The sequence below is a fragment of the Leptodactylus fuscus genome, chromosome 7 (assembly GCF_031893055.1).
Source record: "Leptodactylus fuscus isolate aLepFus1 chromosome 7, aLepFus1.hap2, whole genome shotgun sequence".
In the NCBI taxonomy this organism is placed as follows: domain Eukaryota; kingdom Metazoa; phylum Chordata; class Amphibia; order Anura; family Leptodactylidae; genus Leptodactylus; species Leptodactylus fuscus.
The window spans coordinates 102,819,611-102,846,071 of NC_134271.1; the positions used below are offsets into that span (position 1 = coordinate 102,819,611).

The 26,461-nt window shown below is 40.6% G+C and overlaps 2 protein-coding genes across 5 annotated transcripts in view; one reads left to right on the plus strand and one right to left on the minus strand.

The window, feature by feature from the left end:
* The window catches only part of SIVA1 (SIVA1 apoptosis inducing factor), a 46,979-nt gene that overhangs the window by 14,829 nt on the left and 5,689 nt on the right, over positions 1-26,461 (plus strand). The window lies entirely within an intron of this gene.
* AKT1 (AKT serine/threonine kinase 1) overlaps positions 6,533-26,461 on the minus strand; it is a 114,710-nt gene continuing 94,781 nt past the window's right edge. For all 3 annotated transcript variants that reach the window (XM_075282679.1, XM_075282677.1, XM_075282676.1), the window contains exons 10-14: positions 24,791-24,919; positions 15,351-15,565; positions 14,043-14,130; positions 12,191-12,293; positions 6,533-7,771 (exon numbers count right to left, since the gene is read on the minus strand). In XM_075282679.1, the coding sequence (XP_075138780.1) occupies positions 7,692-7,771; positions 12,191-12,293; positions 14,043-14,130; positions 15,351-15,565; positions 24,791-24,919 (615 nt within the window). In that variant the 3' untranslated portion in view covers positions 6,533-7,691. The remainder of the gene's footprint in view (positions 7,772-12,190; positions 12,294-14,042; positions 14,131-15,350; positions 15,566-24,790; positions 24,920-26,461) is intronic.

Consider the following 26,461-nt stretch of genomic DNA (forward strand, 5'->3'; position numbering starts at 1 on the left):
GTTTGTAAAGGTGACCGCTGGTATCTGCCTGCGGCCTGTCCACACTGAAACCGGGGTTTGGTTTTTTTTGTAGCTGGACATGCATTCATTACTCACCCCATTGTCTTTTGTAATGATGGTCAGGTTCAAGCGTGGAGATGTGGTGGTGAGTGTGTCTATCCTGCCCCAAATGCTACTGTGAAGACCTGGAGAGCTATTGCATAGCGTCAGTCACCCCTTGTAACAATACGAGGGGCAATAACAATAACAATGCTATAGGAATTAATAAGGGGATTAAAAGTAGCAATTGTAAACAGAGTAGAGATAAGGAGGACACAGGAACATTTATCATATCTCCTTATCTTTACTTTGTTTACATTTGCTACTTTTAATCCCCTTATCTGTCCTCTAGGGGGCGGAAAACATTTGCTATCAGCATAAAAAGGTGTCAGCATACAATCAGTATGTGCATCAGTCCATTTTGAAGTGTCAAACTGAATTCAAATGGACGGATGGCATACTGATGTGTGAACACAGCATTACATTGACTACAACTTGGGACAGATTTAATTTTTTTTTTTTTATAATCTACGCAGCATTTGCAGAGAACAGAAGCCTAAGGCATATATATATATATATATATATATATATATATATAACGATATATAACACTGCACTTCCTTGAGATGAATGGAAACCTCAAGACGAATAACATCTCTAATAAATCTTAGTGAAGTGCCACAGTCACCAAACCTTTATTTTGGTACCATCTGTTTCTGTATGTACTATTCATTTACAGGGCAATGCCACCTCTTTGCTGGGAAAATGACACTGGCATCTCTGTCAACAAAAATTTTCACAAGTTACATGCAAGATTGCTGATCTTACTCTTTTTATTGAAAATGACAGATATATGGCAATTGTACAAAAGATCCTATAGTAGTACAGTGAACTATAGGACTCCCTAAGTCATTGGTGTTAGCCATTTGGCAGAGCTTACATTCAGTTTGTCTGCTCCTGTAACAGAACAAACCTCCTGCAGATGCAAACTCAGCCTAGGTTGTCTAAACTCGTCTCTCTACATTTATTTTAATGGGAGTTCCTGAAAACAGCCAAGCACATTTTGCAACTACCAAAGAAGTGAATGGAGAGAGACATGAATTCCGATCCATTCGCAGAGCCACAAACTGCCTTCTAAAGATAAGTGGGACCATATTGAAAGGACAAATGGCAAACTTCATACAGATACCATTAAAGTATGAAATCGGAAAAGTCCTTTAGGCGGAAACGCAGCATTTTGTTACAGATTTTGCTGCAGTGAACCATTCTCCATGCAAAGGTAGTTCTATCTCCATGTTAGAGAGCAGGAAATGCTGAGCAGATTGATATATAGTATGTTGGGATAGATTTGGTATAAATTGATTATATATGTAATATCTCATTATTTATAATTTTATTTTTTTGCTTAGAAATGGACATGCATGGTTGTATTACTGTGCACACAGAAATAACTGTCAGTCACCAAAATAAGTGATAAATTAGGCTAGGTTCGCACAGCGTAATCTGGAGAGGAATTTAAAGTGGGCTCCCGATATCTCTCAAAATTCAAGTCCTTGGAAATCTGTAGTAGACCTTTGGGGGGTTTTTGCTACGGCTTTGCTTGCAGCTTAGCCTTGGATACAATGGGGATAATCATAAGGAGCCCAGTGCTGTGGGTTGTGTCTGAATCAGCCATGGTATCTGTGCCAAGATCTAGCTGGGCATTTCTTTGTGTATTTAAAAAATCTATCTATCTATCTATCTATCTATCTATCTATCTATCTATCTATCTATCTATCTATCTATCTATGTTATACAAGCACATGTCACTGCCTGCCAATGGAAACAATGGCAGATCCCATCCAGAATTTGGAATCAGTCTCCAAATAATCTCCAAATTATGTTAATTTTTTTTCCATGAAACTATGTAGCAATCTGCTTAGCTCCTCCTTCTCTGTAACATACAGGTTAGACCACATTTTCAAGGTGACCGGTTTCCGTTAAACTAGAAGACAGTGGCGACAGGTGGTTGTCCAATGTAAAATTGTGAAATTTCAAATTGTGGAATGCAAAAAAGAAAAAAAGTGAACTTGTAAATTTAGAAATAAATAGATCTCGTATCAAATGTTAGATCTTCTTTACTTTTTGGACTGGATTCACATCTGCATTGGACTCTGCTGTAGATTCCACTTAAAATCAGCAGAGAAAGAAGTCTTGCAAGGAGGATTTTCTTTCTCTGCTGGTTTCATTATAAAACCAGCAGTAACCCAGTGGATCCCATTGTAGTCTTTGAGGCGTGGGGTCTCCACCGGTAGCCGCTTTTTAAGTAGACAGACTCCCCATATGGTCCCCGACGATGGAGACCGAAATGCTAATGTGAACCTAGTATGACTTTAGGGCATTATTATAACATGCTCTTCTGTCTGTGGCACATCCAAACAATAAGAATCCATTCCAAGATGTTGCGGACTATTTTAGAGAGACTGGAGACTTTGGGTAAAGCAGTATTTTTGTTTATTTTATGCATTAAGAGGGAAAACTGCATCATAAGTAAAAATGCTACCGCTGAAAACATAAGTAATGATAGGGCTGATGGTGCTTACGTTTACTTTATTTGGGGAACTCTAGTTTTATCCCCCTCCCTCCCCCCATTAAATAACACTTACCCTTATGCAAAAATGCCAACTGCATTACATAATCATACAGTAAAAAGAATGGCAAAAAAAAAAAAAACTCTATGATAAAGCAATCTATAACCAGGTACATTCATGTGCAAAAGACAGGTTAAGAATTGTTTTCTTATTTTTCTATAAAAATAAAAGTAACAATACAAAATGGGGGAACGTTACAATTGGAATAATACTATTAATAAAAAAAATGTTCACCTTTTGTTAGTACATTGGTCAATCTTCATATTTTGGTACAATAATTGTTTTAATGAGGTCTGAAGCCTTTCCTTAAAGCAACAGCCTTCACATGTCTTACTGTTAGAACAGCCTGCCGTTTTCTTTATTATGAGCAAAATCTGGGATACACAGAAAATCCTGCTATTGAGGGGAAAAAGAGAATCTGCCAGAACAGCGCCACTCTTTTCTTCAGGCTATGTCTGGTATTGTAGCTCAGTTCTGTTCATCTCCAGGTGAGCTTAACATGGGTAACTTCTACCTCTATGGTGACCTGACTTTAGTACAACTGCATGTGGCTCCCAGTCTAATGACCATAATACTTCTAAAACGGCCATTTTGTGCTAAAGACAACTGTTCATCTAGGTTAACCATTTATTATCTCACAGGCCTTGGAATTACAGGCTTTGGTTTTTAAAGTGCCAGGCGACACTATAGTAAAAATGCCAATTAAAAACATACATACATGGTACAGTGTACAAAAATGTGCAACTGGAATTTTTTTTCTAATAAAATTAAAAATAACGAGATCCATTAGCAAATCATAGTATTTGCATATGGACTGTCATATTCCTTATCTTCATACTGACTTGAAAATCATAGGTGCAACGACACAATGTGGCATTAAGAAATGAGCCGTGAAGAACATTATTGTTCTCCAATGCCCCCTTGGCCCCCATTTATACATACGTATAAAAACAACAAAAAAAAATAACTTACCTAGCAATCTATACCTGCACTGGCTGGCAGCTATATTCTGACTATATCCAGACTGGTTCTAGGTATGACTGCACCATCAGTACTACTATAGCGAATGACAACCCAGAGCTCCACAAGACTTTGGACATCTGGATTTGTCCCCGGCTGACTTCAATATCTCTTGTTAAATAACTTCCCAAACTTTCAGGCCACTGCTTAGCAAATGGGGGCAGTGAAATGTATCCAACTGAGGAGTCAGAAGGACTCCATAATGAAGTATTACATAGGAAACTCAAGATGTTATGTTGGACATATCCCTTTAATTTTCTAAACACCTTCCTTTACTGAACTACAGTAAGACTATGACAGAGCGTCTATTTTTCTTTTATATAATATCAAACTGTTAGGGTATATAATGTGATTTCAAGTCCCAAACATTTGGGTTTTGGTGTGACTGAACCTTTCCAAAAAACGCCATCAGATTAGACTAAGTTGCTTTTGCATTTTCATTTGCTCTGGTTTTTGGTGCCGCAAGGAAAGAAATGGAAAAAAATATATATATCTCTAAAAAGACACTAAGCAGGTCAGGTTCCCTCATATGTTTTGTATTTGTAAGAGTTCCCTAACACCACTGAGTTATTGGGCACAATTACACCCAATAAACCACCCTCTAAACTATTAATAAGGGTAAGTTCACACATAGTTTTTTGGATCCAAATGCCAGGTCGCCACGACTGAAAGCCGGTGCACTGCACAGGCATCCAGCCGCGCGCTTCGCTCCAGATTGGGCCCAATGAATGGGTCTAGTCCGGAGGAGAGAATTTTTTTCAGACTGAATCGCGAGGCGACTGTCTGAAGAATGAGCACCTCGCTTCTTTTTTCCAGGAGCCGGAAAAAAACAGCTCCTGGAAAAAGCTTCTGAGCGACTCCCATTCTACGTGTAAACTTACCCTCAAGGTGGCAGAATATAATCTTATGCCCCTCCTCCTCTGCCACTTAGTAGAATTCCCTACAGTTAGAAATGGGAAACCCTGTTTCTTAAGATTAAAGGGACACTGAGCTTAAAGTCTGGGCCCAATGGTGCCATGGAGTCAGTGCAAGTGGGCCCAATATTTTATCTCTGACATTATACAAAACATGTAGCGTAAAAGGGATCCTAGGCTGGTGACTGGTTCCCTTTAAGACTGGAGTCTACCTATGTCCAGTGTGTAAGCTGCTACATACTCACCAGAGGCAACATATAGTAGCAGCATTGTGGATGATCCACATATTGTGAGTAAAACCGGCAGCACAAAATGACATGTACTGAGGGCTTTGAACCCGCACCATCTCAATTATTGCTGTAGGTTTTATCAGAGGGTTTCAAAAAAGTTACAAGAATTCTTTCCGGCACGTCAGTAAAAGCCACCCAATGTTGTGTGTTTTTTTTTGCTGCAGCGGCTTTCAGGGAAACACACTCCTCAATTTTCCTAAAAGAAATTCAGCAAAGTATCTGTCCCCTATACCCGCAGCCTTAGAGTGCTATAATACTATGCAATTTAATATGGCCATGATCATGTAGAACTAACTAAGGATTAAAGTCATATATAGAACTTTTTGTAATAAAAGGACAAAATATATTTTGCAGATGCCACCATGCACTTCCAGGAAAATGGAAGGCGGATAAGTGCTATACACAGTACTGTGCAAAGGTTATAGACTGGGATGGAAAAATATTCTGCAACGTAAGAATGCCTTCAAAAAGGGAAGGGTTAATAGTTTGGTTTTTTTTTTTTGCAAACTGAATTAACTTAAGTCTAAATCATATCCATATATTGGTATGACCACCCTGTGGAGGAAGAGTCCTGGAAGTGATGATTTGTCCGTCTGGGAATACATGAAGAGACAGAAGGATTGCAGCAAGTCTAAAAAACGCTGCGATTTGCCTGCGGCGGAAAGCTGCAGGAAAAATCGTGGCGTTTTACCGTACTTGCAAAGTGAATGGGAGTCATGCGAATCTCATGCCCACTTTGCAGTAAAAACCGCAGCATGGACACACTGAGATTTCCAAAACCAGAGCGGTTTTGGAAATCGCAGCATGTCAATTATATCTACGGAAATGCCAGTGGCTTTCCAATAGATATAAAAGGTAACAGAAAGTCCGCAGAGGAAAACTCTGTGAACTTTCTGTTCAAAGCGCTGCGAGAAGAACCGCGATGTCTTCCCACTGCACTTTAGCGCAGTGTTTCTGGCCTGTGGGGCCTTAGAGAACTAACCACAGATCTTGGGTTCCTTTAGGCTAAGGGATAGTTCACACGGGCACTTAGGGGGTGCATTATGGTGCGTAATCCACGTCATAATCCACCCCCTCACAATGGTGGTCTGTGCAGACCGCCAGGCTACTTTTTTCTGTGATCTGCCCTTTCTTCAAACGGCTTCCTCGGCTCCTTGAGTTGCAGTGTCCGCGTGGCGGCAGCAACCTCCGGTGTCGGCCCATTCATTTGAGCCTGCTCCGGAGGGGAAAGCTGCGACCACGACAGTCGTATTTTTTCCCCATACCCACCTAAACCTTTAGCACATTACTTTAAGTTGTGAACCACTAGTGCCAAAACATTGCATTGAAACACAAAATAAAAAAATAATTCAACTTATTTTACACTACAATAAAACAATGTAAAATTAATTTACGTAGAGCGGAAATATATCCATGCGAAGAGTTCTTATTCTAAACATTTATGCTTTTCAGGACATTGTAACAAAAAGAAAAAAAATCTCATTAACAATCTAAGAGTTTCTGTATGAGAAAAAGTGCATACCACTATTCATTGGTCAAGATGTAGTGTTGCCTCATAAAGCTAAGAGAAAAGAAAAAATTGCATTATTCTAAAAATTAAAAAAAAAAAAAAAAAAAAAATAATTTTTAGAATGCTCCTCATTTATCAAAAATGTACTGGTCATGTTGTCCATAGCAACCACAGCTCAGCTTTGTCTGCTTTGGACCACAAGGACTTTGATCCGTAATTTTTTTATTCTATTTTTATTTAATTCAGCACTACCTTACCTTGTGTATTACAACTCTATATCACTGTGTCAGTGGTTCAGGTTTTACTTTTTTTTTTTATACCATAAAACTATAGTTTTTGTTTTTTTGTATTTGCTTGAAAATACTGGCTAGAGTGTGTGTCATTCACAATTACATCTGCTAGATCTAGAAGCAGTTTTGCAAGCAAACCCCCGTTTTTTTTTTGTTTTGTTTTTTTTTTTAAAGGTCAAGCATGCTACAATAATAAAAACTATAGAAGTTACATTTTTCACATATTCAACTTTACTAAAACCAATTAATCCGATATGTATTGTCATTCTACATCAAGATAAGAACTCTTGTTTGATGATTGACCTCACTGAGGCTATAATGCTGGTCCGGTTTGTTGGTCTCTGGTTTAAAATGACCCTTCACGGTTAAAAAAAAATAAAATAAAAAATAAAAAAAAATTACTCAAAACACGTTCACTTTTTGTATTATTGCACTATTAGCTATACCTTCTATTACTTCCTAACTACATCCAATTGCCCACACTTTTTCAATATTTAAAAACCTATGAAATAAATAAAACATTGTTGATGGTACAGTGTGACCAGGGAAGTGAGAAGAATAACTTTATTTTTTTTTTTTTTTTTTTTTCTTATTTATGATATGCTCGTTCTTCCTTTGTTCCTTTTTGAGCGCATTCTCAAAACGTCGGCTGTGAGGCATTGTCCAACATAATGTATATGAATGTATGTATATAAAAATAATACATACATAGAAAAAATAATGGATGGATTATTTTTTGTTTGTTTTTTTTTTTCTTTGCAAATGTGAAATGAGAACTGGTTTTACATACAGACTTTTTTTTTTTTTTTCCCCCCAGACATTCGTCAAACTTCTTTTGTGGTCATACAAACATAGTTTGTAATTCATAGGCTATAGAAAGTCCTGTACAAAGTCTGATGAACTTAGTGCCCAAAAATGAAGTCTGTGTGTTGTAATGAAGGAAAACAAAAAAAAAAAGAAAAAAAAAAAGGAAAAATAAAAAAAAATAAGTGAGACATCTAGGCGTTTCCACTTGCAGAATACGAAAACTGAGGAAAGTGCGGCCTTCTTTCATTGTCGACAAATTCCAGATTTTCATCTACAATAAAAAAAAACAAAAAAAACAAGACATAGTATTTATTAGAGCAGCTCAATAAATATAGCTAAAGATGCAAGTTTAAACAAGAAATTTACAGGAATTTAGTAAATTTAAATCAATTTATAAAAATAAAGGTAGACCTCAAATTGTATTTGTTAAAGGGCTTGACTAAAAGTTGGGGGTCCCTTGCCTAATACTTGAATGGAGCGAGTGTCGTGCATGTTCCCTGGGACAATGGGGCCGACAACAAAGATAGCAGCATACTGCCCTGGGATATCGCCATCAATTCCGTACAGACCGATTGGTGTGACACTGCATATTTTGTACTTAACTCGAGAAAATTAGAATTCTCCTCCCTTAGCATAAAAAATGTGATTTGTCCTCAGAACTTTCTTATTCCCCACACTAGAATTCTCAGCCTTCTCTTTGAGAGCTTGTGAGGTTACATGAGGGAATAGCGCTAAACACGTGTTCTAACAGGCTGCATTCTGTTCTTCGGAGTGGGTGGTATCCGTAGTCTCTACATCTAACAAGTTTATCCAGTGAAACATTATTCCACTTCTTGAAGTCTTGCATCTGGCATCGGGTCTTAATAACTTTTGATCAAGGGCTGAATTTCCTGAATGACTGGAGTATGTCAGAAGCAGAGGGACATGGGTGTGAGCTGGCAACATTTTCAATAATAGGGCACTTGCCACCTACTCAGACTGCGGCATAAAAGCTGGAACCAACTGCTTCAGGACCCCTGCAGGCATCTATGTCTAGCCTTGTACAGACTCTTGGATCTATATGGTAATAGGGCATACATAAAAGTCTGAGTGCCCTTCAGTCACACAAGTAAGCCATGACATTTCCACTTGTCCCGTGCACTTGGGCTAATGGGATTGTCACCCTCAGTAAACCATGTAATGGAAATTTAGCCAACTGTGGACCTGATCTGCATACTTTGAAGTAGTGAAAGGCTCCCACTGGTCAGTCTCCAAGACTCTGACAGAAGGCCAATCACTTATACATATATGTATGTAATTTTTTTTTCCCTTTTATCTTTCCTATGATCCAGTCCTTAGAAAATTAAAACCGTAGCCATCAAAGCAACAAGACCGGTTACCAATTTGGCCATAAAGGATATAGGCTGCCTTTTTCTGTAGGACCTGGTGATCTGCCATGCTATAGGGGCACACTGTGAACAGACCAAGATCCTGTGACTAAAAACAGTACACGTTGTGCAAGAGAGATAAAGATTTTCTTAAAGCAACTAATACAGGGTGTTGCATTCATACCTACATTTCACTGTATTGACAAATGTTGGTAACTAATCTCGAGTTTATTATAATTTTATATATGTAATTTGCAGCATTGTACTTGGGCCCACCATTAAAATTCACTCTGGGGCCCAGTATACAGTTACATGTAAATATTACCTGACACATGCCAAATCCCACACAACAGCAGAAAGACTGCAAGATGACTTGTGCCTCTGCAGTGTGACTGAGGTAACGTCTAGGTGCAGTGTCAGACCAACCAGTATCCTCCTCCATCTACTCAAGCGCCCAGTGTGTCTACACTATATAGAAATAAACTGAGCGGTATATTAAATAATTTCCCCAGTACTAATGCACAGCCTGGTTGAGATGTTGTACCATGAGCATCTGCATTAAGTAAACGGGCGTACATGGCATGAAAAATTGCAATTTTTGCACGTTTTTTTGGCAAAAAAAATAAAGTTGGGATTTTTTCCTTCACCACTTTTTACAAAACAGCATTGTGGCGAGGGTGTTAAGAGAGTGGACCTCAACCCACCAGAAACCTATGGCAGTTACGAACTAGCATAGATTTCCCCTACAGACGTACAGATCGGTAGAGAGTTGTTAAAAACACCAGTCTTCATAAATGTGCCCCATTAAGTGTACTGCGCCATGCCAGGATAAGCTGGGGGCCTACCTGGCTCAGGGGCCCTCCATGTGATTCACCAGTGGGCCAGTTCAAGCCTGGTCTTAGGATAAAAAAAAAAATCCTATCCGCAAGGTGATGTTTTTCCTTTTTAACAGTGGACAAAATCCGCCTGCAAAAATGACTCCCATTCATTGGGGCCTAATCAGGATGGGATGCTGCAATTCCCAGGGGGCTGTCCCCAGCATTCTCCCTTTGTTTTGCAAAAATTGACAAATACACAGCCATAGCTGACATGATGCACGTTCCAAACCAGCAATGCAAGACACTTTTTGCTGTGTGTTTATTTCTGCAGTGTGTACGGGATTTCTTAAACTCCCATCCACTACACTGCTACCCTACTACGCAATGTAAGGCCTTAGCCAAAAGTGGTCATATAGAACAAAAACACTGTGCCCATTAAAGGCTTATTCACACCGGCACAGAGTCATAAAAAGAGTCAGTATAACAAGTCAGCGTGATGAGTAATGGAGCAAGTCACAATTTTTAATTTAAAAAAAATTGAAGTTATATGGAGGTACATTACATTAGAAGATTATGCTGACAAGCAGACCCATAACAGCATGGTAGAAAAACAGAAGCATAATCTGGTCGTGTGCATAATCCCTAATGATAATTATAGGTCTAAAATATATGGAGCCGGGGCCAGATGATGCAGTCTGCTGCCGGTTGGTAGGTGGCAGGCACAACATATGCCACGTGTGTGATGCAATATACCTGCAACCTTTCTTTAAAAAAAAAAAAAAAAAAAAAAAAAAACACAACACTATGGGCAACAGCTTTACCTTGGTCGATAGAAATCAGTGTATTTCTATTGACGTGCATGGAGACCAAAAAAGAAAAAAAGTACGCCTTAAATCTCAAACATTGCTTTATGCCACTAGCATGGTAGGGGTGATACAGCAAACTAGGCACATATAGGCCTGTGCGTATTAAAGGGAAACTCCATCATTATATATATAACAATACTGCCCTCCAGTTCACTGCTACCCACTTGCAGGTTTTTTTCTTTTTCAGAGGATAACAACCAGTAAAAAAAATAAATCTTTTTCTGAATGTGTGCATTTCCCATCAGAGTTCTCCATCTTATGTAGTAAGTATTTTCAGCCTGCTGGTGGCACTGTTGTAAAACTTGAAATGATTTTTTCCCTCTATAACCTCAATATTGGCAGGTCATAATAGGTTACTAGAAGCGTACACCAAATACTTGTGCCGTACCCAGAAAACTAAAGTAATGAAATAAGAAGTGTTGTCTATCTAATATATCCCTTCTTAAATAACGCTAGTCAAACACTGCGGGTCAAGCAGATCTGATGGTTGCGGCTGACTACACATTAACCTGTATACAACAGAATTACGTAGTGGCCAGTGAATGCGTGATCATATAAGATATAGATGGGCCCAGGCCTATTGAGTAGTAGCCACTCTAAGGGTCAGTGCACACAGAGGTTTTTTTTTTGGCACCGATTTTGACGCTGAATCCACCTCAAAATCAGCCTCCAAAAAAAGCCTCCTAGTAGAACTCTATTGGGAGGCTTTTTTTAGAGGCGGATTTTGAGGCGGATTCAGCATCAACATCAGTGCCAAAAAACTCTGTGTGCAATGACTCTAAAGATAGGGCTCCTAAGTGAAGGAAAGAAGTTTCTTACCAGACAAACTTTCACAACCGAGCATCTAAGTGTTATAAGCGTATCCGGTCTACAACTATTTATAGATGCAGATTTAAAGGGGCTCTATCATTTGAATAACGTGGTTTTTGATAGTCATATGCCTGAATAGCCTTTAAAAAGGCTATTCAGGTGCTGCTACTTTTTTTTTTTTTTTTTTTTTTTTTTTTTTTTTTTTTTAAGACCCGACCATTTTTATTACATACCGGTAAAACCGTTCCTCCAAGCCTCCGTGCACGCCCTGCATCATACCTTCAAACAGTCCCCTCTTTTGCTTGAGCTCCGAAAATTCCTCCTCCTCTCTCCGTGTAACCGCCTCCAGCGTCTCTCTCATATCGCTCCTGTACATTGACATCTCGGGCAATGTGCAGTAACACTCCCTTCTGAGCGCTACTGCACATGCCCAAGCGCCATTTTCTTGTGCGTTTTCTTCCACTGTCCACAAGAAAATGGTGCTTGGGCATGTGCAGTAGCGCTCAGAAGGGAGTGCATGCCCAAGAGGTCACTGTACAGGAGCGATACGAGAGACACGTTATTCAAATGATAGAGCCCCTTTAAAGGGGATGGACAAAAAAAAACAAATGCGGTTTTCTTACAAACACTGTCACATCCGTCACTGGGTTATGTCTTGTATTGCAGCTCTAATAAACTGAGTTCATGTACGGCTCCTTTATTTTGTAATAAGTAATATAGAAGCTTATGTAATATATGCGATATATAATGCAGTCTGTGTTACCATATACAATGTACAGCTATATTAATAGAGTAGTCCCCGACACTTGGTGACCATCATAACACATACCTTGGTCAGGGGGGGTTATAGTGATCATCTGCGCTGTAAATTCTTCATCAAAATACCTTGTATCTGTCTCTGATGTAACTTGTGGCTTAAAAGGTGGAACGAGCTGAGAACAGAAAGGAGAGAGTGTAAATGCAATGTAATGGACCAGCTTGGCATCCAGAGCGCTATCGCTTACACATCTGATCGTGCCCTAGCAGTATTTCCCCTGGTCTATTAAAGGGATCCAGACAGTCACGAGCTGTATCTAAGAATAATGGTCACACATCAAACTTGGCAGTCACCCCATAGGAATTAATGGATTCTAATGTGATTCCTATGTAGTGGATTAGCCTGAAATTCACAAATATTGGTTTAATTAAACCCAAAATGAATGTTTTGCATCAGAAATGAATTTTTGTGGACATTCTGAGACCTAAAGAGACAATTAAATGGATCTTCATTCTACACCATCCCTACATGCTAAATCGATCCTTTCATGATAAACTGATCTTAAAGTGTCCCCCTGCTTAGACCCCAACAATCAGATGTAAAACCCATAGAAAAACCAGGAACTAGGTATCCAATTTCTTTGCAGCGCCACCAAAGGAAAAATGAAGCATTACACATTACTCATCGAAAGGACCATGATGCTGTAAACATCACCTTTGATCATACCTTTGTTGTATTAAAACAGACCAGTTTCTGTCCACTTTTCAATATAAGTCTCAATAATAGTATTGACTATATAAGTAAATGGCCGTAGATTTTCAATCATTTTTTATGTGTAAAACTGTTCCATTAAACAACAGGAGAAGGACAGAAGGACATTCTTAGTAACTGCGGCCAGAAGTGAACAGACCTATACCTCTACAATTACCGAATAGGGTTTATTCACAGGCGTATATTGAAGATCCCAGGCCCTAATATTATAGGTAAAAGGGTCTCCGGCTTGCCATGTGCGATCTATAATATTCATGTCATGCTGTATAGAGGCTTTTGGGCCTAGAAGCAATTGGTACCTGAGATCTCCCTATAGCAGCACCTTTGGGTATATGGGAACTATTTTACTAAACTGCACTGCAACTGTAGCAAATATTAAGTGATCATGTGGACTAGGGGTTACGTTTCTCCGAATACGAGGATGCAATATCCATTGTGGTAGACGGCTGCTCATACGCATTGCTGCAGATGTATCCTACACCTGATGTTACAATGGAAGCTTACACATGAAAAAGAATGTGCCTGGTTGCAAATTATTGAGGGAATAAAATATTTAAGTCCTTATAATTATAATACCATTTATTCATTGCTGAACCACAAACCTGATGTGAACAGCGCAGTACTTTAGAAAGCAGTTATTTATAGAAGCGACAGCTTGCCACACACTCCAGCAACCCCCCCTCCCCATTCTCGCGGGCCTCTCAGTGCTGACTGGCAGGACTATGGTTTGCATTGTATCAGAAATTTGGGACATTCTGCACCATCTTGGTTTCTGGAATCCAGTGTGCACAAGCTGCACAGTCTCCACAGATTGTGCCAGGACGCTCCGCCCCCTTGCCAAGCATGTGTGTGCCAACACAGCTGCCATTAGCAGCAACAGCTGTGCCATTCTTCACTCTGGAGTGGGGGAGCCGTTTGTGACAAGGAGGGGGGTATTGCAGTGCAGATGATGTACAAACTATCCTGCTCCTGTTTTGAGGACATTTTCCGTGCAGAATTCAGAACTAGTCGTATAAATTTTCGTGTTTTAACATTTTCTGTAAAATCATTTTGACCATATCACGGACAGCCCAAAAATGAGATGAATACATGTGATCTCTGGACTGTACTGAAATAAAGCATACGGATACAAGTCCATATATATAATACTTACTTTTTTCTCATATACGTCTTGCCATACAATTCCAGCAAAAAATTTGTGTTGCATGATTTCCTTAGCATCGTCTGGTCCACCGCCTAACCTATAAACAGGCAAATATATGGACCATAAAGAGAACAATACATCATGATACATATCACCATATAAACCTTCAAGCTTTATGCAAGCAAATGACCAAGTCTGCAGTCTGATGGTCTTCTGAGATTTCATTCCTTTCCGATAGTTATAGAGCAGGTCCTATAAAGTATCGGATTGGAACATCGGCGCATACTTGGTTGTGTGCATGAAGTCTTATAAAGAGATACTCCTCACCATCCTGTGCTGACTTATAGAAGTTTATGGAGAGGTGGCAGTAGCTTTGGATATTGACGTCTATGGGCGTTAAAGAAATAGCTAAACAAGGAGAGTCATGGGACCCTAAGCCTCATTTACATCAGTGTTTGTATTCCATTCGGGTGTCCCCATGCGGACTTCCCCAGATGGAATCCAAATGCAACTGCAAGCGCTGTGCTGTAAAAGCACATGGACCTCATAGACTATAATGGGGTCTGTGTGCACTGCCTGCACGAATCATGTGGACAGGAAAGTAAATGGTGAACTACTTACTTACCTGTCCACAAGATCCCTGCAGAGATCTTGTGGCAAGCACACGGGCCCTATTATAGTCTATGGGGTCCATGTGCTTTTACTGCACCAGCACTTACACTTGGTATTCCGTTGGGGGGGGGGGGGGGTCCCATTCAGACTCCCCCAGACAGAATCCAAACGCTGATGTGAACGAGGGGGTCAGTCTCTCAATAACTTCAGGTCCCAGAGACACCTATCAAGCAAGTTTATGATAGGAGTACCCTTTTAATAAGGGGTTGTTCAGTCTCAAATATATACTCAATGCCAAAAAAGAAAAAAAAATTCTATATATAACAACGCACCCAGATCAGATCAATCCTGCCTTTGCTATGGAGTGACACCCTGCCCCAACTGCTGGCGTGATAATCTGGGGAGCCACTGCATATGGGGGGTAGACGGAAGCCAGAATATTGTGCCAATTTTAAAGAAGAAATTGCCTCAAAATCAGTGTTAAATTCTGCTGTATGAATATACCCCTAACAGATCAGCAATGTGTGTAGGTCATCCTGTGGCTATATGTGTTGCTTCTAATGGCAGGGCACAGCAGGATAATACTTGTCGCAAGTAGCGTTTTTGCACCTCTCACGCCACTTTTACGAAAGCAAGGTTTGTTTTTTTTCCTTGTGACACAAGAAACATCAAAGTGAAAGGAACCAGAGGCGTTCACCTTCTTACCTTTGTTTTGGGTCTTTCTTCAGTAAACCTGAGAGCAGTGATTTTGCTTCAGGTAATAAAGTGCGAGGGAATCTAATTTCCTCCATAAGGATGAGTTCAAAGAGTTTCTCGTGGTCCTGGTTGTAAAAGGGAAGTCGGCCACACATCATTTCGTACATGACTACACCCAAACCCCACCAGTCCACTGCCCGGCCATAGTCATTATCTTCTAGTACCTGTAGAAGGAATATGCCAGATTTTAATACATTATTCTTGTGCTTAGTCCTCCTGCAGACAACAAGGGCCATTATGTACTGCAATCTTAAAAGATACACATAAGGCATGAGGCAATGCTTCGGATAAATTTCCCACAGTCTATCTAGCCATATTGAATCGTCCCGGTCTTTCTGAGCTGATCGATATTAAGATGATCATTCTGGCTTCGTGTCTTTGCCTTCCTTAAAGTGACTGATTGACTCTTCACTTCTGAATACTACCCATCGGCTTCTCAGACTACTCTGTGCACACTAGTCTTTGGTAGTCGGAGACACTGATGGCTGCTCTCAGCTAGTCCACTCAAATTCAGGGAGGAGTGTCCCAGACTACCAAAGAAGCTGGTGGCCATCTTCTAGAAATAAGGAGAACCATGCCAGACGCATTAGAAAGGAGGGCAACAGGTATTTTAATTATGTATTATGTTCTTATTGTGAAATTTTTATTGTGAACATGAAAGTTGCCTTGTGAAGTATCTGTCAGTAGACTGACCCTTTAATTTTAGAAGCGCTTAATAAGGGGAAGCTATGTCTGTACCCATTAAGCCCCCTCCTCGCACTATACTAATTATGTAACTATGTAAAAACCTCATCGCTCCAGCTGCTCACTCTCAGTCAGGCAATAAGTTTTACGTCGCTGGCCAGATTCCACTATAGTCGCTGGATATTTCTTTTTTTATGCCATGTGCTCATCATAAGTGAGGATCTTATTGTTCTATGGCCCCAGACTGCAACATTAATAAACTTCTGAACATAGACACTATGCAGACTTCCACGCCTAGATGTGCAGTCTATTGCTCTGTAGATTGGGCATTGCGGTAATCGATGGCATAATTTACATCGGACTTGTGGTGATGGTGGTGGCTGGTCACCTAACCTGACAAGACAATTTATAAATCATAGGGCTCGAGTACAGATGAGACATTACAGATTTATACTTCTATTCAGGCAATAGGAATGGCGGTGGCACAAGAGGTAGCTTTGCTTATACAGTGGACCAGCCATTTTGTATGAAAAGGGTTACTATAATACAAATAAAGTTGTATGAATTGGTCACCAGCCAGTGTCCTCTTCTGAACAGATTCAAAGTGCCTGGTCGTACAGGATTACAGTCCGATAAAGGAATATGTCCTATGGTATAATGGAGGGGGAGTGTGTACAGAGGTGCGTTAGTTTTAGAAGACAACTGCATAAGAGCTTGGATTAGGAAATATAGGCCTGCCAGAAGAGATGTGTCTTTAGGATGCTGTTGACGTTGTGAGTTAACCTGATGGTCCGGGGTAGAGCATTCCAGAGAAGTGGTGCAACTCTGAAAAAAATCTTAGAGATGGGAGTGGGAGGTTCTGATAATAGAAGATGTTACTCTTAGGTCATTGGCCAAATGGAGAGCACAGGTTGGGTGATAGAGATGACAGTGGAAAGGTAGGGAGGTGCAGCGTTATGGACTATTGAGAGGCTTGCTCTTATGCACTCAAGCCATCCATGTATCACATGGACAGCCTTTTTTTTTTCTGAATAGCTGGCATAAAATATATTAGTACCTATGCATTGACCACATGGAAAATGACTTCCTGACCATGGACAAATCCAACGGGTACGCAAAGAAGGAGGCAGGAGGTGCGCTGGTCCAAGTCAATTCGTCTATCTAACACAGAACGCGTTTTGGGTTAATAACCCTTTTTCAAGTGTGTACAACGGACTGACTTACTGACCATGGCGTCAACCCCAGAAATCAACTATTTGCTGGTAGGCAGAGGTCTCCCCTTAGACTGGGGGGCATACACATCACTAATAGGAACAAAAGGTTTACGGCATCTAAATACAGTTCTCACTACACCCCAAAACATTGTCAAGAAGCAATGGAAGTCTATTATCACTTCCAAATGATGCTCTAACCAATCTCTTTATTACATATCGTACATATGTTAACGGTTGTTGTATTGTTGGTACATACATGGGCATCTTAAAGGAACAGCTTATCTTTTCTAAGAATATATCATGACAAGAGCGTGGCTTTTTAGCCAACTCTCAGTGGATCCTCTCTGGTTCATTTTAACATTTTATATATTGCATTTGGCTCTTTGCATCTCCCCACATGTTCATAGCGTGCTGCCAGTCTCTCCTGATAAGCACTTAAAAAAGGGATTATGGCCCATTAATTGTATTACAAGATTGTTAATGGCTTCTAAATTCACATTACTGTAGTAAACACCACTAATGATCGCCCGTTCTGTTGGAGATTGCACTTCCCTCTCACCAATATATCTCTTCAATGGATCCCTTGATGGAGTTAAACAACAGCGAGGAAAAAAAAATCTGGCTAAATTAAGAAAAATGATGAATGAGAATAAAATGGGAAAATCTTATTTAATACGCAGGATCCTTTTAATGCTGGTTTTTGTTTAGAGGGCACATTGAACTTTACACTGAGGTGGTGGTGGGGGTAGAGTACGATAGTGATCTGAGGTCCCGCAGTAAGGATGCAAAAGCCAAAAGCTGGCAGGTATTAGGTTACTCCACTAAGGTCTATTTACAGCAGCTATTGCCGTATGATTCACAGCGAACGACAGCTGGCGCTGCAGCTGCCCCATATATGTACAAGGCTAGCACAGCTGCCGGTCTGCCAGGAGCCAGCCTCATCCTTTACCAGAAAGCTCAGGAGTTCATGATCTCGGAGACTGTGCAGGTTTATAGTAGCATTTATTAGGGACAGAGCAATGGCCCAAACACAGGTAAACAATTACTAAGCACCGGACGGAATAGGTGTATGGTAGATCTATAGCACCAACATATTCCACAGCACTGTACTGGCCTTAGTATGGCCCACAATCTAAATACTCTAGCAGTAAGACTTTGGAGTGTGCAAAATAATCAGGGTACCTTAAAGACATGGGGAGATCATACAAATGTCATGCAGATGTTGCATTGGTCATATTTAACCTCATAACTCCATTGTTGCAAGGCCGTAATGCCATCTACAGGGATTCCCTTAGATACGTGCCTAGGAAAGCTGGGTAACAATTAAAAGGAATAACAATAGAAGTTCCACTGAGATGCCTAGTAATGAATTGCTATAGCATTTACTCATGCGCATAAAAAAAATATATATATATATATATATAATAATAATAATAACAATAATAATAATAAATAAAAAGCCATTCAGAAATCTTGGAAAGATGGGTGGCAAGTGGCTCATATTATTCATGACATCAAAAAAAATTTTTACTTAAAAGGGGGAAATTTGACGGCGCTTCCTCTTAGATCCTCAGAATCAGCCAACTATACAGATTCTGGCTTAACCCAGGCAGTAAGCTATAAAAGCAGGGCATGCAGCCAACCGAGAGCGCCTGTGTGTTGTGTGAAAACAGCATAGCTTGACATAAATGGGAACACACAAAGCAAACTTCCTTGTCTTTTCTGTAGGGCTTTTGGTGAAGACAATGTATGGGGATCCAAGTGCAGCTCTAGAGGAGTTCTGGTGCCAGGCAAATATTGGCGACCGTGACAGGTCCTCTGAATCGGTCAAAGCTTATGATATTTACCTAACCACCGATAACAATGCTGCGTACACCCTTACGAAATCATAACCAAAATAAGGGCAAGCTAGCACAGGTCACAGGATTTTTATTATGTCACAGTGAGATGTACATAGAGATAGAGGAAGGAAGGAAGGAAGGAAGGGGTTGATGGAGACTTGTCCCTTCCATCCAATCCCTTTGCAATACAAACCCATTTTTGTAGAGATTACCACTTTACCCCAAAAATGACCGTGTAAGTTATTGTCCTCTGTTATCAGCCATTTCCATCACTACTCTGCTGTGTCCTTAGGTTCGGTCATATGTACTAATGCTAGATAGGACAGGTCATATACTCTGTAAATAGGCATTCCCATACAAGGCCACATGGTTCAGTTCAATGCCAAAAAAAAAATCATTATCAGAAATATTCCAACTACTGAACACATACAAATGTAAGATTAGAATTATGCAAATTTTAGATTAAATGGATTTCCCACAATATTTATAACATGTATCTTATTACAGGGACCTTTACTAATTAAGAGAGAATAGGGTACATGGTTCCCATTCGTGACAAAGATTAGACATTTATCACATATTAAACAGATCAGTTTCTATATTGTATGTCATAATTTATCTCTTTGAAAAATCCTTTGAAGTTTTAAAGGGATATTCCTGACACAGACATTGCTTGAAAGGTTTGGATCTCAACTCTGCAACCTAAATCGGGAGAATGAAGTTCCGTCACGCTTCCTACTACCTGACTCAAAGTACCTGCTTTCCCCCTCTAAAATCAAAGAAGTGAATGTCCACCCTAGTGCATAATAAGTCAACATTCAGTGCAAATTCATTTCACTATATAGCCTTAAAGGTCTAATTTTGAGGATAAGTGTTCTGGCAGTTGCCACTAGAGGGAGCTCTGGAGCATAAAGTGACACTTTCTCCAGCTGATGCAGCATCCTTGCTGTGTTTATTTGGCTGCAGCAAAGATGTGACTGCTGGAGCCATCAGTGGCAAGAGATCCCTGAGGGCTGTAATGGCTGCAACAGTCACATAGGTAGAAGTGACAACACTGCAGAGTATTGGTACTGGCTCAGCAGCTATTTAAACAGTTAGGCTTCATGGACATATCCATTTCACAAGCAGAGGGGGGTTCCCCCCCCCCCCCCCCCAGAAGGCACTCTGAAGATATTTCTGTGCCTTCAGTCTTGCATGGATTTCAAAATAGGGGTTCTACTGTGTTCCCTTGTCTCACTGGATAGGAAATGCTCTATATTCCAACGAATGGGACTGAGCATTGAAAACCCCCTCGGACTATACACACTGTAGTGTACATGGGGCCTTAAGACTCTTAGATTATTTGATGCAATTCTCTGTCTCTGGCCACAGCAACATTTAAGTGTATAAACACTAGCAAGAAGCGCCCACTAGTGGCTGCAGACTGGATCTGATCACTTAAAGAGCATCTGCCACCTCTGAACCCCCCTGAACTACAGTAACCAGTAAAAAGTGTAGCTATGAGATGCAGAGACAGCAATCGCAACCAGGCCCTGGAGCCAAAAGGGGTCAATGTCTTTTGTACAATATAAGTTGTATCACATATATAGGTTTCTCATAACAGTTACAAAGTGTTACATGTAAATGTACCCTTATGTGACTCCATACTGGCACTGAGCTGAGGGCAGAGAAGGTCAATGAGGCTCATCAGTATTCTAAGCACAATTTCCATTTTCTTACTGCCACATTATTAAAGTTTTTATAAAACCTTTAGGTGCAGGACCTGTTTAACTTAACCCTTCCCTTGCTTGGACATAGTAAAACGTCACAAATTTAGAACTGTTCTTGTGTTCCTATTAGTATTAAGCCATCCCAATGACAATGCCAGTGTCTACCATCAGCTGACAACTATTTACGTACGACTAACTCCATAAATAACTGCGCACACAATACACCAAGGTCCCAAAATGTGACTTTTGCCCTTTTGCCATTATTCTATTAAAGCCATAATAGAAAAAGAAAAAAAATATCCCATGTCTCGCTCTTTCCCACACAGCAGAGGAGAATCTGCATGAGCATGCACGTTTTATGTCCTTCTGGTGGTGAAGAGAAGAGACAAAGAAGGTCACTTATCTTCTGTATTCCAGCAGTTCACATCTTGTTCTTTGTTCGTGAAGGGAATGCTAGAACTTCAGTGAAGACTGGCATTAGTAAAGAAACTGTGAAGAGCTGGGGAAGGAGTCTAGCAGGTAATTCTACTTTTTAGAAATATCTGGTGTGAACGTTGATATAAAATTACAAAAGCCTGATATAGAGCACTTCTGTATATGGTATATATGGACGACATGCTTTGTCAACTGCAGACGTATAATACACCAGAGTCATATGCCAAACACGGCTGACTATCAATCCGCAAGGAACAGCTCCCGACAGCTGTACCACGGAATTTACAAGAGACAGCACAACAGCTGTACCCACTATAATCACGGATACATCAAAGCAGACAGATCGCGAACACTGCTGCTCATGCAACAGATTCCAAGCACAACCAACACAATGAAAAAAAACCTAACAACCAGGCAGCAACTGCATAAACATGAGAGCAGGATCCACGGTGCAAAAAGCATGCCAGAAATCTCATTTCTATCTGCAGCCTGGAATTCACATAGCTTACTGGTCATACCTTGGGGGTAGAAAAGCCTCAACTTTTCACACCTTTGCAAGCCACTGCTTAAACGGGAAAGACAGCGTCCCGATATCTTCAGGGTCATTTTACAGGCAGTATAACTGCATATTAATCACGATTTTGTCCTTGATGTAGGGAAAATATCTCCAGATCTAAAACCATATTTCATAAATACATAATATAGCTGAGTGTAAGGCCTGGTTCACATCTGCGTTCAGTAATCCGTTCAGAGAGTCCACATGGGGACCCCCCAAACAGACTACTGAACACATTGACAAGAGGTGAGCAGTGAAAGCACACGGACTATAATGGGGTCCGTGTGTTTTCCGCACGGTCTCCGCACAAGTCATGCGGACAGGAAAGTAGTTCATTAAGTACTTTTCTGACCGCATGTTCCATGCAGACACCGTGAGGAAAACACACGGACCCCATTATAGACTATGGGGTCCGTGTGCTTTCATGAGCTCACTGTTTGCCTATGTGTTCAGTAGTCCGTTCAGGGGGGTCCCCATGTGGACTCCCTGAACGGATTGCCAAACACAGATCTTAACTAGGCCTTAGAAATTTTGTAATATATCTTATTAAGGAAATAAGCTTCCTCGCTTTTTGCATAGAAATATATGGTGATGGGATGGGATGGAGAGGCTGCTAGAAAAGATTCAGAAATAACTAATGCTAAACTCAACTACACTGACAGGAAGTTTTTCTAACACTTCTATGTTTGAAGGGAAGACTCTGCACAAAATGAGGCAATAAATCAATTAACTAGGCAGTGACAACAGCACCCTCCTCCTCCCCTCTCCATAGACTTCTATGTGAAAGGTGAATATCAAGGCAGACTGTATATAAATAAAAAGTCTGAAGTGAAGATAAGGTGGAGGAGAGCAACCTAAGTGAAGACAGAAACAGATTTCTTTAATAAGAAGTTATATTGCAAAGTTTATTATAGTCACAAGTATTATTCATTTATGATAATTTGTTATATAATTGGAGATAGGCTTTAATACTGAAATAAGCAGAGTAAAGCAGAGAGGTGGAAAGAGCATTCTTCTGAGATTCTGATGAATTAGGAGATGGCTTTCAGGCAGTCAAAAATCAATGTAGCCAAGTTGGGGTCTCTAAACATAGCAGAGGTAAAGCTCAGCCAAAAACTGATTTTTTATTTTTTTTATTTTTCAACAAAACAGCTGGATATCAATTTTACAGATAATATCCAACTTGGACATCCGCACTCTAGATTGCTGTATATAATCTATGGGGGGCACTAAGCAAAAGGTTGATTTAACGGCTGAAGGGAGAACAAAGTACAGTGAAATTCAATTATTACTGCAGCTGACCATCCAGAAAATTAGATAATTCAGCAAAATAATAGATTATAATGTGGAATCCAGAAGACAGTAGTATTACAAGGCAGAGTTCTATATAGCAATGAAATGCCAGAATGTCTGATAATCCAGCACATATAAAGTTCTATTGATAAGTAACTATATAACACATGTGCTTCTGAACGAACAGATATTGATCCATAAAAAGATCCTTAAAGGGTTTGTGCCACTATGGACAATTATCTCCTGTCCTGCGAATAGGGAATAAGTGTCTGATCACTGACCCCATGTTCTCCAGTGACCACGAGGATGAGAGACTGGAAGCCCCCCCTAAAGTCTCCTTGTGAATGGAACACCAGTGTGCTTGTGTAACCGGTACTCCATTCACTGCTATGAGGCTACTGCAACTGTAATCTACGGCAGAGTCTATATGTGAACTGTGGAGGTCCGGCAACTGAGCCCCATACAGTTCAACTATTCCAGCAGCCTCTAGGCCCCGGGACTACTGCAGTGGATGGACAGTGTATGTAGGCTGCTCCTATTCAAGTAATAAAACCAGCACAGCAGCCCTATACACTAGAGCCTCAGATAATCCAGTGGATAGGTCATCAATATGAAAACTGTTATTTGGTGGTTGTAAAACCCCTTACTATTAGTGATAAATAGAAAGTGTCCAACTCCAGGCTCTCCCTCCACTTACTTTAGATGGTTCTGGTGTATGGTGCGCCCTGCACAATGTACCGACCAGAGTGACTGTGGGTTCACACCAGTGTTCGGAACTCCGTATTAGGTTTCCGTCTTCTGCCAGCAGAAGACTGAAACCTGTCATGCAGAGTCCGGCCGTGAGCGCCGATGAGCGTTTTGAGCTCTCAGTGGCGAAACAGTTTTTTTTTAAACCGGACACAGAATACTGCATATCCGACTCTGTGTCCGGTTAAAAAAACAAAAAAAAAAACGGTTTCGCTGCAGAGAGCACTAAACGCTCACTGGCACTCACGGCCGGACACTTTTCAAACCTATTCAAATGAATGGGTTTAAAAATGCCTGCAGGTTTCCGTCTCCTGCCCTGTTTTGTGCAGGAAACGGAAACCTGCAGAACGGAGTCCCGGGCGCAGATGTGAACGAGCCCTTACAGCGCAGTATGCTGTAGTGATTGGCTGCCATGGTCACATGGGTGGATGGCATCATGTCTTCAGCCAAGTAAACAAAGAAAAATAGGGACCATAATGGCAGTGCACCGGCATCCAGTCGCGGCTTTCCGTTCTGGATTAAGTCCAAATGAATGGGCCTAGTCTGGAAGGTGGTGTCGCGAGGCGGACGCCTCGGCTGAATCAGTCGCGGAATCCGCCTGAAGAAAGGGCAGCTCGTTTCTTTTTTTTGTGAGCGGAAACAAACCACTCACGGAAAAAGGAAATAATCGGCTCCCGTTGATTTCAATGGGAGGCAGCAGGATTTTGACGCAGACTCTGCATCAAAATCCTGACCACTTTGCCCTGTGTGAAATAGCCCTTACAGCAGTGGACGATTTAACCCCTTTACCAATCATAAACCAAGCAGTAATGCTTCTAAACTGCTTATAAATACTTCTAAGTACAACGCTATCTCGGGATAGTTTTAATACGGAGAGGACTTTGAGGACAGATGAAATAATGATACATACTTCAGGAGCGAGGTATTCCGGGGTACCACAGAAAGTCTTCATCGTTGCTCCATCCTTTATACCTTCTTTGCACAGGCCAAAATCTGTTATTTTTATGTGTCCATCTTTGTCCAGCATAAGATTTTCCAACTAGATTAAAAATACAAAAAAAAAAAAATTCTTAAAACTAAATGCAAATTTTAGGGTTAAGGTGACATTCTGCTTACAATTCTACGAATAATGGGTTTTGCAGGCGGCAGATGTTCTGCCCTTCCCCCTGTACCTCACATCTGTCTGGTGCGTCACCTCAGATGACCCAGGCACGGAGAACAGAGGTTCCCACACACACAATAAAAACAGCACTTCGCTTCTCCTCATCCCATTATCCAGCGGAGAAGACAGAGGGGAGTATTTATAGTGGCAGGCAGGTAAGCGGAGCCGTTCCACCAGGATTTCCATTACAGATAAATTTTTACCTCATTCTGTTTTGTAAACATTTAGGCTGCACCAGTACAAAATATTGGCTCCAAACTCAGCAAAGGATGCCAAGACAGCAATGAAGAAAAGGTCAGTCTTAAAGACGGAGGGATTTACAAGGATACAGCAGGCACTACAGACCTGTGCTTAATGCTGAGTATTATAGGTAGGTTGCTATATGGACATTAAGCACTTGACAGGGGTTAAAGGGAACCTCCAACGTTGAAAATGGAGTCCAATCTACAAGCACCTTGGAGCTGAGCAGATTGATACCGTTTTATGGGACTACTTAGGGTAGAGCTTGACATTTCTTCTTTTATTTTCTGCTCACTCTAAACTTAGGAGTCCAGTGGGCGGTCTTATTTGTAATGGATTCTATAACTATACATACAGAGAAAACGGTCAATCACTGAGTACGACCACCCACTGGACTCTTGTGCTCAAAATAAGCAGGAATCAGAATGTATAATTGACAAGCTACAATGAATCTTTTCCCATAAAACTATATTTTAACCTATTCAGCTCCTCTTGCTCTATAGCAGGGGTAGGGAACCTTCGGCTCTCCAGCTGCTGTGAAACTACAACTCCCATCATGCTCCATTCACTTCCATGGGAGTTCCAAGAACAGCAGAGCAAGTATGCATGCTGGGAGTTGTAATTTTGCAACAGCTGGAGAGCCGTACGTTCCCTACCCCTGCTCTATAGCATGCTGTCTGCAGATCACACTGCAATAAACTCACGTTTGAGGAATCTTTTTCTGATACAGAGCTCCAAATCCCCCACATAAACCTGGTTTAATGATTACATTTTGGCAACATAGGCTAGAGGGCGCTCAGGAGCTTCTTGTATATATTAATACCGTACATTAAACTAAAATGTAGTAAGAACCTTAGTAACTCTACTGGCAGGTGCAGGTCACTACTCCAATGTTAATGCATTCTGTTTAACCATTTATTATTTTTTTATGTACAGGTCTACATAGGGGCTATCACTCAGCTTTCCCAGACTTCTAAATGGCAATTCTGCAATGTTATGCTATGACCTCTTGCCAGTCCCATACTGCTGCTCAGGATTTTAAGAAACCAGGATTATTTGCATACTTGCAAAGGGAGATGCTGACAGACCTGATGTATATAGTCAATAGGGAGTCGGCAACTGGTTAAACAAATTTTTACTCTTTTCTGTTTTCACTCTATTATACAAAGGCATCTCTAG